At 49.5% G+C, this 11,936-nt stretch overlaps 1 protein-coding gene across 1 annotated transcript; it reads left to right on the top strand.

Moving 5' to 3' along the window:
* The first annotated feature begins 7,279 nt into the window (after positions 1-7,279).
* Positions 7,280-10,267, top strand: INAFM2 (InaF motif containing 2). The gene has a single exon (XM_067028975.1). The coding sequence runs from the start codon at positions 7,601-7,603 to the stop codon at positions 8,063-8,065; it is 465 nt and encodes a 154-aa protein (XP_066885076.1). The 5' UTR covers positions 7,280-7,600; the 3' UTR covers positions 8,066-10,267.
* Positions 10,268-11,936: the final 1,669 nt, after the last annotated feature.

The raw sequence follows: 11,936 nt of genomic DNA on the forward strand, positions 1-11,936 counted from the left end.
TGACTAGGCAGATTATCCCTCATGAAGTCAGGCAAGGCAGCTCCCTTTAGCAGCTGACGGAAATGCCCAGGGAGAGACTCAGCTGTGAGCGTTCAGCAGCTAACACTCCTAGCAACTTGGGGATAAGCTTCTTGGTCCCAGAGGCAGGATCTGGGTGGTGCACCGTAGCAACCATGACAGTACCCCCTTTGCACAGCCTCCATGGAACTCTTTGCATCATATGGTAAGCACCCTCTGCCTGGGATTAGCCCCTCCAGAATTCTAGTGATTGTTTCCTCTGAGAAACTTACAGGAAGATAATAAGTAGGTTGAACTTAGCCCTCACTACTGAAGCTTGTCTTGGTGTCACACTGATATTCAGCATCCCTCCATTACCCATTCTAGATTCTCTTTACCTTCAGCTTGTACCTCTCCTGGTCCAGGTGGCTTACCTGGTGGGGTGACTCAGATCCTCATTCCCCAAGGAGTCTGAGCTCCTAACCACCATGCCCTTTTCAAACCATGCTCCTTAATTTGTCCACTTACTATCAAAATTGGGCAAGGGAGTACCAAGAGACACCCTAGAGGATTGCCTGGGTGCCAAACATCTTCTTCCCTGACCCCATTATATAGCAGCAGCCCTATCTCTTCCCAAGGATAAGGGTCAAGTACCCCTGGCAGGAAGCGACTCTTTTTTTTTTTTTTTTTTTTACCTGCTGGTGTCTTGGTACAAGGAATCTAAAAGGCAGGAAGCAGCCACACTTAAAGTTGATGGGATTCTTTTTCTGTGCCCTTGTGGAAGTGTTCTACCACTGGGAACTAGATTCTCTAAACCCAGAGATCCTAGAACTGTAGGAATAGGAACCACAAATTCCCCCCAAAGGATCACTGGGAGTGATGGTGAGTGGGGTTATTCCTACTTCAACCCCTTGTTTATTAGGCTTTTATATCCTACCTGTTGGTCCATAGCACCATATTATAGTTATTGAATAGGGTACATACTTTATCCTGGAGCATGGTGTCCCACTGTCTCTAAAACAGTGCTTCAGCTGCACCTCTGAAAGGCTTTTCTTTCACTCTATCAGCTCTATTCACCAGTGGATAGCGATGAATGTGATAGGCCCAGAAGATTCTACAAACGTGTGCCCATTCTTTTGCTGTAAAGTGGGACTTTGGGTCTGATGTAATGTTATGTGAGATCCCATACCTGTGAATCAAATGCTCTTTAAGCTCTCAGAGAGTGGTGCTGGTTGAGGCCTTTAGCAGGAAAGAAAAAGCCGTCCAGAATAGATGCTGATTCAAGTCAAGATGAATCATCAAGCCTTCCCGATTAGAACAGGTGCAATGTAGTCACCTTGTTACCAAGTAACATCAGATGTTGGCAGGTTGGAGATTTGGCAGCAACAATTAAAAGGCCAGCCTTGGTGAGTGGGAGTCCATTCTGCTGGGTGCACCCTTGCCACCATACACTATATGCCTATGTGTAGCCTGCATCTATGGCAACATGACCACTTTTCCATGTGCCTGTTGGGCCAGCACAAGTGGTAGATGACAGAGGCTGGCTAATGTCAACTAGCCAAGTCATTCTATCTACTTGGCTATCTAGCCCCTCCTCCATGGTGGATGCTCTCGGGTGGACATTAACATGCAATGTATAGATTTCACACTTTGTGTCCACTCCCATAGATACATCCATGTGCCTCTTCTTCTTCCCAATTGTCCATTGTTTCCCTTTCTAGGCCTCTAACCAAGTCATCGAGCCATTTTCTACAGCCCATGAGCCTGTACATATTTTTATGTAGGGCCACTCTACCAGGCAGCCATGGTGATGATTCAGGTCTCCAAATATCAGTGTCAACTCAGACACGGCATGACCTTAAAATGTTTGGCTATTCCACTTTCCCCACTGTACAGTTACCCAAGTAAATGGCCATAGGTCCCTTTGAGGAAGGAGTAGAAAATCATTACTGTATTGCCATAGTATTACGGAAGCCTCCCTCCTGGAGACCCAACCTCTGCTTCAGTCAAAGGGTTCTGGATCTGCCACCTGCCAATGCAGGGGACACGGGTTTGAGCCCTGGTCCGGGGAGATCCCACATGCCGCAGAGCAACTAAGCCCGTGAGCCACAACTACTGAGCCTGTGTGCCACAACTACTGAAGCCCACGTGCCTAGAGCCTGTGCTCCACAGCAAGAGAAGCCACCACAATGAGAAGCCAGCGCACCGCAATGAAGAGTAGCCCCCGCTCGCTGCAATTAGAGAAAGCCCATGCACAGCAATAAAGACCCAACGCAGCCAAAAATAAAGTAAGTAAATTAAAAAAAAAAAAAAAAAAGTTCTGGATCTGAAAATTGAGTCAGGTCTGGAAACCAGACAAGATATCGTGACTTTTTATTGGAGCAACTGTCACCAGCCTCCTGATCTTTCACTCCTGATTTCTTTTCATTGTACTGCTCAGCAATTCTGTGTGTGGTCTGCAGATCGCTGGGGGTCCCTGAGACCATTTCAGGTATTTCACAAGGTCAAAATATTTGCATAATAATACTAAGACATTATATACCTTTTTAACTGTGTTGACATTTGCACTGATGCTGCAAACACAATGTTGGATAAAATTTCTGGCACCTTATCAAACCAAGGCAGTGACACTAAACTGTTTTGGTAGTTCACTGTAAAAAAAGAAGGAAGGAAAAGGAAAAAAAGACAGGACGGAGGGAGGGAGGAAAAGGGACGGAAGGAAGGCAGGAAGGTAGGAAGGAAGGAAAGAACAAAGGGAGGGAGGGAGGGAGGAAGGGAAGAAAAGAGTCAGTTTCACTTAAGAATGTCCTTAATGAAGCAATAAAATTTGTTAAATTTTTTTAAATCATACCCTTTAAAAACATGTCTTTTTAATATTCTCTGTAATTAAATATAAAGTACCATACTGCACCCAGAAATATAATGGTTCTCTCAAGAAAAAGCAATTGTGCAATTGAGTATGAGCTAAACTAGCCATTTTTTTCATAGAACACCATTTTCACTCGACAAAAACTGACAGGTAAACTATGGTCATTCAGACTTGGTTATCTGGCAGGTATTTTCTCAGATTCAAACCAAGTAGGCCTGTGACTTTGAGGAAAGCAACTGATAGTACTTTTTGCCAATGATACAATTTGAGCTTTCAAATGAAAATTAGAATTTTAGGAAACTTGTATGCACTATCATGAACTTGACAGATTCCCAATACTTAAACCTTTTTCTGATGATACTAACAAATATGATTTTTAGTATTGTATAATGAATTGTATCAATATTTGAAAGATCTGTATAGTTCAATGAACCAATATTTTCCAAATGACCAAAGGATGTTACAAAATCATGCATAGGTAGAAGAGCCATTCAGAATGCAAGGTAGATCAATAGACTTTAATATGATTGAGTACAAAAAGTTCACTGACATAGTTTCATATTCTACAACTACCATTTAAGAAAATACTACTTGTTGAGTTTTGTAGTATCAAAGGAAAATGCCCACAATTAGCTGAAAAGTCTATTTAAATGCTCCTCTCTTTTCCAACTGTTAATACATATATTCTGAGGCTGGATTTTCCTCACATATTTTAACCAAAACAACATATTGCCAATCAAAGCAGTTATGAGAATCCAGCTGTTGTCTATAAAGCCACATTTAAGTGACTTGCAAAAATGTGAAAAAAAAGGCATTCTTCACACTAATTTGCCCTAGAGATGCTATGACCTTTTAACCATCTACATAGCTCTATTGTCAGGAACTCCCCCACACATTGACACTGTGACTTGCTGCTTATTACAATAGTGTGCCAATCTCTGGCTTCTATCATTTCGCAGTCCTAACATCCCCATTGCTATTAGGGAGCCAGTTGTGTTTTTGGCCCCTTGCTGTCAGCCCTGGCCTGCGTAGGACAGCCAAAACTCAGCTTCTCACCAGTGCACTCCTCTTTGCTTTGATAACCAGAGTATCCTCTGGGCCCTCCTGCAGAACTTAAGTGGGTTTCTGATCTTACATAGAATACCCACTAGAGCATGCCCACTTCTCTGAGCTTTTCGAACCCTTCTTCCATCTTCTGCCATGGTACTTCTGGCATTTCCATTTCACTTGGTGAGCCTGTCTCCCAGGATCCTCGTCAGGATGTTAAATCCTGTTTCATGGGAGAGTGTTCCCATATCAATAAACTCCCCCTCAATCAACTTAGTATTCACCTCCCCCTCGATCCAGCCAATACATCCTCTCCTGCTCCTGCCAGTACATACTGGCTACTTCTGCAGCTCCTTGGGGATAGGGCCCTCCTCCTTCCCTAGCAGGAACCCTGTACATCTCTGGATGGGTTTTGTTGCAACTTGGCTCTATTTATTGGTCTTGTAGGCCAAGAGATACAGCTTCCTTTGGTGCCTGAGGGCAATTCCCGGGGACAGTGGCAGCTGTGAGCCATCAGTAGCCAACATTCCTAGCAGCTGGAGGAATGAGAGCCTCCATCCTGAGGGTGATGTGTGTGGTACTCCCAATAAACACTACAGAGGCAAAGTTCAGCTCTGCCAGTGAGGCAGAGTAGAATAGGGATCAGTATCTAATGCTCTAAAGTCAGAAAGACTCAGGTTTGAATTCTATCTAGCTATGTGACCTTGGGCAAGTTACTGAACTTTTTTGAGGCAATTTCTTCATCTCTAAAATGAAGATAAATAGTAACTACCTGATAGATTGTTGGAAGACAAATGAGATAAGGAATGTAAATGCTTAGCATGGTGCCTAGCACATAATAAAGGTGTGGATGCTGTTACAACTGGTCAGAACTTTCCGAAGCCTGAAAGGGCTGCCTTAGGGAGCAGACAATAATGTACACCAACATGGAGGGTCTTTTAGCTAACGCTGGAGAGTGCTCCATAGGGATGCTGTGGGGAAGGTTCTAGGGTCCATGAGGGTATTTACAAAAGAGGACCTTTTGGGCCCATTCTATCCCCAAGCTGCCTTGATTCTCTGCTCTGAGTCTGCCTACCTTTAGTCCAGGAGAGGCACTTAGAGAAGCATATTCACTTTCAGGCCACCAGGGGGCCGTTTAGTTGCCTGCAACAGGAATACGCTAATGGTTTCTTAATGGCTCAGGCACCAGGGAGATCAGCCTCAATTATATCTGAAAGCATTGTGAGTTCCTAGGGTAAAAGACACTATGTAAATCCAGATAATAAATACGGCTTATTGATGACAGGTTAAAGAATCTGGCACTGTTTAGTTTGGAGAAGAATGGGGTGAGAGGAATTGAATAGTGGCTTCAAGTATATCTATTCTTCAGTGTGGAAAAAAGTGACAGGCTTGTTTTCCTACTCTGCTGGGAGCAAAGCAAGAAGAAAGAAGTTTAATTTGCAACAGAAGAAATTCAGAGTGCATTCAAGGAAGCAGATGGAAGGAGGCTTTTGGTTGGCCTCACCTGGAATCTTTTACGAATAATTCACCTTGGTACAGCTGGTATGATCGGTCCTGCCAGGAAGGCCAGAGAGTAAGGTAGAGAAAGAGTTCAACATCCAGAGGCAATTCAGGGATTTTGACTTAACAGGTCGCCCTGCTAGACGGGTTCTGGCCACCCTGGCAGCAGGTTGGGGAAGGAGTAGTTGTCTTTTCCCCATCAGCCTGCAGAAGGCAATAAGCACCCCAAACTTTCAATGTCCTTAAAAATCTCTCAGAAAGTAAAAAGGCAGCCTGTTCTTGGAAATAAGCATCCAGTTGGCCATTGCTAGTGGCAGACTAGCACCTGAGCTTCAGGAGTCAGGGGCTGAGCTATGAGCCTGGAGTTCCAGCCCTGATCAACACACTCAGCTCTGGTAGCCACTTGACTTCTGTGCAGTGGGGGAGGCAGGGCAGCAGTGCTGGGGAGGGGCTTCTTCATCAGGGGGCATGGTGTCTGGAAGCTAAGGGTTCCTGTGGAGGATGGGAAATGGAAAAAGCAGAGACTGTCCAGCCCCACAGAGTCTGAAACCAGGAGTCAGGAGGGGTGGTTCGCCCACAGAACCCAATTAGGACCGACCTAATTGGGTTATCTCCCCACTCCGCCCCCCAAGGCAGTCTCCCATACCCACTGAGATACCCAGGAGGTCCACACACCCAGCTGTGGGAACACAGGAAGTAGAACTTAAGGAGGAGAGAACCAGAAATTCTAGAAAACCTCATAGACAGCGAATGGGAAGGAGAGAAGCCAAAAGAGAGGAGGGCTGAAGGAGGGGGAAGGCACAGGGTAAGCGAACGAGCTTGGCCAGGGGTTCTTCCGCAACTAAACGAGGGATGACAAGCCTCACTTGGGAAGGATGGCAGGGCAACAGCCACCCAGGCTCTGAGACCCGGAGAGGATCAGAGAAGGCAAAAGCCCTGTACTGTAAGCCGCTCCACCGGTTCAGGGCAGCCTCTTGAGTCCATGAATCAAGCCCAAACCCGGGAGTCGGAATCCTCCCAAAGCGGGACCTGGGACCTGTTGCAAACTTCACGACTAAGGTGGGAAGAGAAACAGCTCAGCACTTGTACTGTCCCGAAAGCTCTGGAAGGTCTGGGCAGCCGACTCGGGGATCTCCGAGGACAGAGAATCGGGAGAGCCTTGAAGCCCAGGCGGGATCCGGCGGCGGGTGGGGGGTGAGGGCTGGGAAAGGCCGCGACCAGCTGTAATCACAGTGCACGCTCCAGCTTCAACCACAGTGCACGCTCCAGCTTCCTTGGCTGCCTTCGCCAGACGACATGGTCCAGACTCGCTAGGTGTAAAGGGGTCTGAAAGCCCCGCCCGGCGGGTACGTGGAACGGGGCGCGAGTCGAGAGCACCAACGTGAAATCACCCCCACTTCTGGGGGTAAACTGAGGCCTGGGGCCTGGGAGCGGAAGCCGTTGTTGCTATACCACCTGTCACTTCGGACAGTCTGGACACAGGGGAGGCGCCAGAGTTGACAGCTCTGCGCTCCGACCACCCCTCCCCGCCCCCATTCCAGTTCACCACTCCGCCCCAAACGACGCCTTTCCCCTTTTAAAGAAGCGCCCCGGGCTCCCACCGTCGCCGCGCCAGCCCGTAAGGGGCTGCGGCGACGTTGCCCTTTTAAGAGCCAGCCTCCGTTAACTCTCTCTTAACGGGGCGTCCCGGCGGGGCTCGCGGCGCCCGCCTGCAGCCCGCCTCCCCGTGCGGCACTTCCGGACCCCGCCGTCGCCCTTTTAAGAGGCAGCCCCCAGCAGCGCCCTCTCCCGCCCCTTGTTGCCGGCGCGAGAGGTGGGGGAGCCGGGCAGGAGAGGAGATTGCTGTCCGCGCGGCCACTGGAGACCGGGCGGCCGGGCAGGCGGCGGCGGCGGCGGATGGGGACTCGGAGCCGGACGACTGTGGCGGCTGTGGCTGTGGCGGCGGCGGGGAAGCAGCTGACGGGCCGGCGGCGGCGGCGGCGCTGGCGGCGGTGACTGGTCCAGGCCCCGGCGGCGGCTGCAGCGACGCGGTGGCGGGCTGCGGGCTGGCGGCGTGAGGAGCGGCGGCGGAGAGCCGAGTGGCCGGGAACCGAGGGCACCGGGCCGCCCCTTGCCCAGTCCTTGCAGGCCGCCAGGCCCCCTCCAGCCGGGGCCGTGGAGCACCGGGGCAAAGGCCGGGGCCCTCCCATGAAGGAGCGCGACGCGGCCCCGGCCGAGCGGGGCAAGCCGGCCACCTACACCGGGGACAAGAAGGCGAAGATGGCGGCCAAGACCAACAAGAAGTGGGTCCGACTCGCCACCGTGTTCGCTTACGTGCTCTCCGTGTCGCTGGCCGCCATCGTGCTCGCCGTCTACTACAGCCTCATCTGGCAGCCGGTGGGCGCCGGGACCTCGGGAGGAGCCGCCGGCCCGCCCCCCGGCGGCTCCAACGCCACCGGCCCGTCCGGGACTTCAGGGGCGGCGGCTGCGGCGGGGCCCAACACCACGGGGTCGTCCCGCCGCGAGGCGCCGCGCGACGCGCCCCCGCTACAGGCGGCGCAGCCCGTGTCTCCTGAGCCTTCTGCCGACAGCCCCCTGGCCGGGCCGCTGGAGCAGCCGCAGGGGGCCGAGGAGGACGAGAAGGAAGCGGCGGCGGCGCCCGGGAGTCGTTGAACCCCTCCGTGCCAGGGGTGGCCGGAAACCATCCTCCCCAAGCCCGGAGGCAGGACTTTGCAGCAGGACCGGGCGGGGAGCCCGCGGGAGTGACCCCCACGGGAGTGAACGCCTCCCTTCCCCCGACGATCGCGCGCTCGCCGCAGGGGTGAGGGGCCTGAAGTCGGATCTTCAGCCAAGGGACCACGATTCTCCGGGGGTTCGGGGTTTTGTCTTCCTAGGACCGTGCTGCGCCAGGGCCCTGAGCCATAAGGGGGATGGGGGGAGGGGTGGGGAGATCCCAGCACCGAAGCGCCGCTAGGTCTTTGGTATCTTAACGTGGAGGGGTGACTCGGGCTTTCCCCCAAGACTCAGGGGAAGGAGGGAGCTGTAGAGGCTCTTCTTTAATAAGCCGTATCTCTCTCAAGGAGGAGGGCACCAAAAGTAGTGGAGCTCAGGTACGTCAACCTAGTTGCAGTGGCCACAGATGCATTTAATTTATAGATCCTTGTATATAGTTGTTGACATATGCACTAGAAGCTACTATAATTACATAGAACTACATGTATCCTCCCACACCCTGGGTAGCTACTGACTGATGGATGGGGCTAAGCAAGGGCTATTTGCTGGCCCCCAAAGTGCAGCTAGCCAGAAGGGCACAAACACTTGATTTTCATTACTCACTCTTTCCCCTTTTTTCCCTCCTGTTTCAGAAAGATAGATTTATGACACGTTAGGATTAGACAAGACAAAAGTGTAATCATTCTTAAACTTGTTGAAAGGACAATGGAAAACCTTTGGAGAAGTAGAAGCAGTTCAGGGAGGGTGGGGAATGTATTAATGCCCTACCCTCCTCTTCCCACCTTAGTGCCCCCACCTAAGAGGCTTTCTGTTGCAGCCCTAAGTATCTGGATATGGGCCAGGGAAGAAGGAAGGGAAAAAGCAGTGCCTCTGTGCTTCACCCCTTGGCCTTCTCACAGAGTTCTTTTACGAGGAGCAAGGGTTTGTAAGTAGAGTGGCTCACAAGTGTTTTATCTTTTTTTTCCCCTGCTCTTCAAGATCTGGTCTTGTTTCAGTAATCACCTTCACCTTCCCTCTTCCCTGAGCCTGTAGTGACAGTGTAGCCCTGTGATTAGGACGAAATCTGTTGTGAAACCGGAGCTTTGAGCACACCCTCTGGTTAAGAGTTGTACTGTGGAACGCAAAAGGCCGAAAGGTGGGCTTCAACCTCAGGATTGTGTTTGGATAGCCAGATAATAGACCAGCCGTAGGAAGGTTCAATTGGCTTGTCTTTACCTCTCCTGATAAGCTCTACTTATATGCAGCCTATATTTTCATTGAGTTGAGAAACATCGAGTGAAATGACATATGTAGAGCTAGCTCTGGGGCAGCAAGAATTATACATCCTCAATTTGGATTCTGTTTCCTTCCGCCACTTGCTTTTAGGCAGTTGAGTGTGGGTAGTGACAAGATATCAAACCCCTTCGCGTTTCCTTTTTCGGAAATGAGGCACTTTAAAACAATGACAACAACAACAACTTATCCACCTGAGTCCTGAAACAATTTGTCTCTCTAGTTTTCTGGCTTACACTCCAGTTAGCTCTGATCCAAGTTTACAGGACAACAGCCTTGCTTTAAGCCGTGTCCTGGTGTGGGCAAGATAATAGCAGCTGAGCTATCATAGCCTAGGAGTAGGCTGGTAGCACCCCCGAGGTGTCTTGGTTGAAGGAGATTTCTGAGCACTTCGGTCATTAGGAAGCCCTGAGGCCTTTTTAAATTTTTGGTGAGGGCCTGGGGGAAGAAACAAAATGCCACTTTATAACTTAAATAATAGCCTGTAATTTCTATTTACTGTGTGAATTTTTAGTCCTATATTTTAATAATTTGTAAATCGATCTCTTATTCCAAGAATCCTTTGAACTTGCAAGAGAACATCTGGGAGTCCAATCCCCTGTCCCCATCCTGACCCCTGCATTCTGGACTGTTTAATCCACTTTGGGATGGATCAGAGTCTAGAGAAACCACTCGTGGGTCCAGCTGCTGGTCTCCTGACTCTAACGCCTTCACTGGAATTGGGACATTAGCTCCAGCTCTAGCTGTGAGCGTGACCAGAGACATTATTTATAATTCAGCCATTTAAGATATACCTGTACTCAAAAAGTCCTGTATATTTTTTAAAAGTTTTATTTTTCAGGTGAACAAAAATACATTCTAAGAACTCGACGTCAGCCTGTGTAAGTCGATCATTTCTCTTTTCATGCTTCTTGGGGAAAGAGTAGAGGTTGGAAGAGGCAGTGGTCTAAGGTGTGGTGGACGGGTGGTAATGAATAGGTGTAAGAGGAAAAACCAATTGCTCTAATGTTCTCTGTGCCTGATGGTTTGACCAAATTGAAGGGTGGCAGGAATCCATCCTAGTTGGGAAACAATCACGGTGTTGGAAGAACAGTGATATCTCAGCTACCTTTTGCCAACCCTAGAATGGTTGGGAAAAAGTTCTGCTTTTAAAGGACTCTGAGCAGCTGCCTAGCTGAGGAAGCTAAGGGACCAGTAAGCACGCAGATTAAGAATTATTATAAACATTGAGCTGGCTGAGAGCTGAGCTGAGGTGAGGATCAGCCGCCTGGTAGCATCACTGTTCTCATCTTTAAACCACTGGCCCCTAGAAAGCTCAAGAAGTGCTAATACTGGGGGAGACAAATGGATGTGTCTGCAGTGGTTGGACAGAGCTTTGTCTACAGTGGAGGAGGTGAGAGAGCCACAGGGCAGAGAGAAGGTGTAGGTTGATTCAGAGGTGAGGCTTTTTCTTCCCTAGAGCAAACAGTAAAAGACATGTGGGTGGAAAGCACAAATACAAGGGATTAGTTGTGCTGCAAAATACACAGCAAGCAATTGAGCTCAGCTCATTATTAGACAATGTTGCCCAGTGCGAACGAACGCGAATGAGAAGCCAGTGTAATGAGAAGCCAGTGTCGGTGGGGCCCCCCGAGGCCTGTACTTCTCTGGAGCTGTTGGGGGGTGGCTGTTGTGCTTTTACATCACCTTGTGGTCCACAGGGGAGCATGGAAAAAGTCCACCCTTCTTTTATTTCCCTCTTGAGCCTACACAATGGCTTTCTGTGAGAGGGCTTGGTAAGGCAGAGCAGAAGGGGAGTGAGTTTCCAAAGTTCTTCAAGCCAGCCCCTCCTTTCTGCAGATGGGGACATGTGGCTTCTGCAGTTGCACACGGCTTCACACGGGGCACATACAGCAGTGTGTGCAGCAGGAGCCTGCTGGCCAATGCGAAGGTCACTGTTCCACCAGAACAGGGCCTGGTGGCAGGGAGCAGCGGTTGGAATAGCTTTATTTTCAAGGGTTAGAAATTAGCTGCAAAATTGTCCATCAGGTTTTGAGCTGGGAAGGAGAGGTCTGGGCAAAGGGGGATTATTTTCCTTTAACTGCTTTGCACTGGGACTGTCTGGATCATTTCTAGGTGTTTATGTTAGGACTGACCGTGTACGTTTATTTCTCGACAGCCTGCATTTGATGAAATAATCCTCTTTTGAAAGCGTAGTTCTGGAGGGTGAGGGGTGAGGAATTTGCTAAGCCATTTAGACTGGGCTTGTGTGGGTATCATTTCTTTCCCCCGCTGTGCTGAGGAAGTGTTTCTCTGAAGTTTCCGGCATAAGAAATATTTTTCTTCCTAACAGCTCGAGATTTCTACAAATACGATACCACAGCTTTGGAATTTTTTCTGTCTACCTTGTTTTTTGGTTTTCACTAGGGAATCCTAAGATAGTGTGTTCTTTCATTGAGTATTTATATCCTGTTTTGAAATGCTGAGTGGAGAGCATCTACTTGTTTCTACATGTTTCTTTAAGGGGAACTGAAAGGTCAGGTCCCTGGCTTTAGGGCTA

This window comes from Kogia breviceps, chromosome 3 (genome assembly GCF_026419965.1).
Source record: "Kogia breviceps isolate mKogBre1 chromosome 3, mKogBre1 haplotype 1, whole genome shotgun sequence".
NCBI classification, from domain to species: Eukaryota; Metazoa; Chordata; class Mammalia; order Artiodactyla; family Physeteridae; genus Kogia; species Kogia breviceps.

Coding starts and splice junctions, on each gene's coding strand:
- INAFM2 (XM_067028975.1), top strand. CDS start 7,601: ATGAAGGAGCGCGACGCGGCCCCGGCCGAGCGGGGCAAGCCGGCCACC.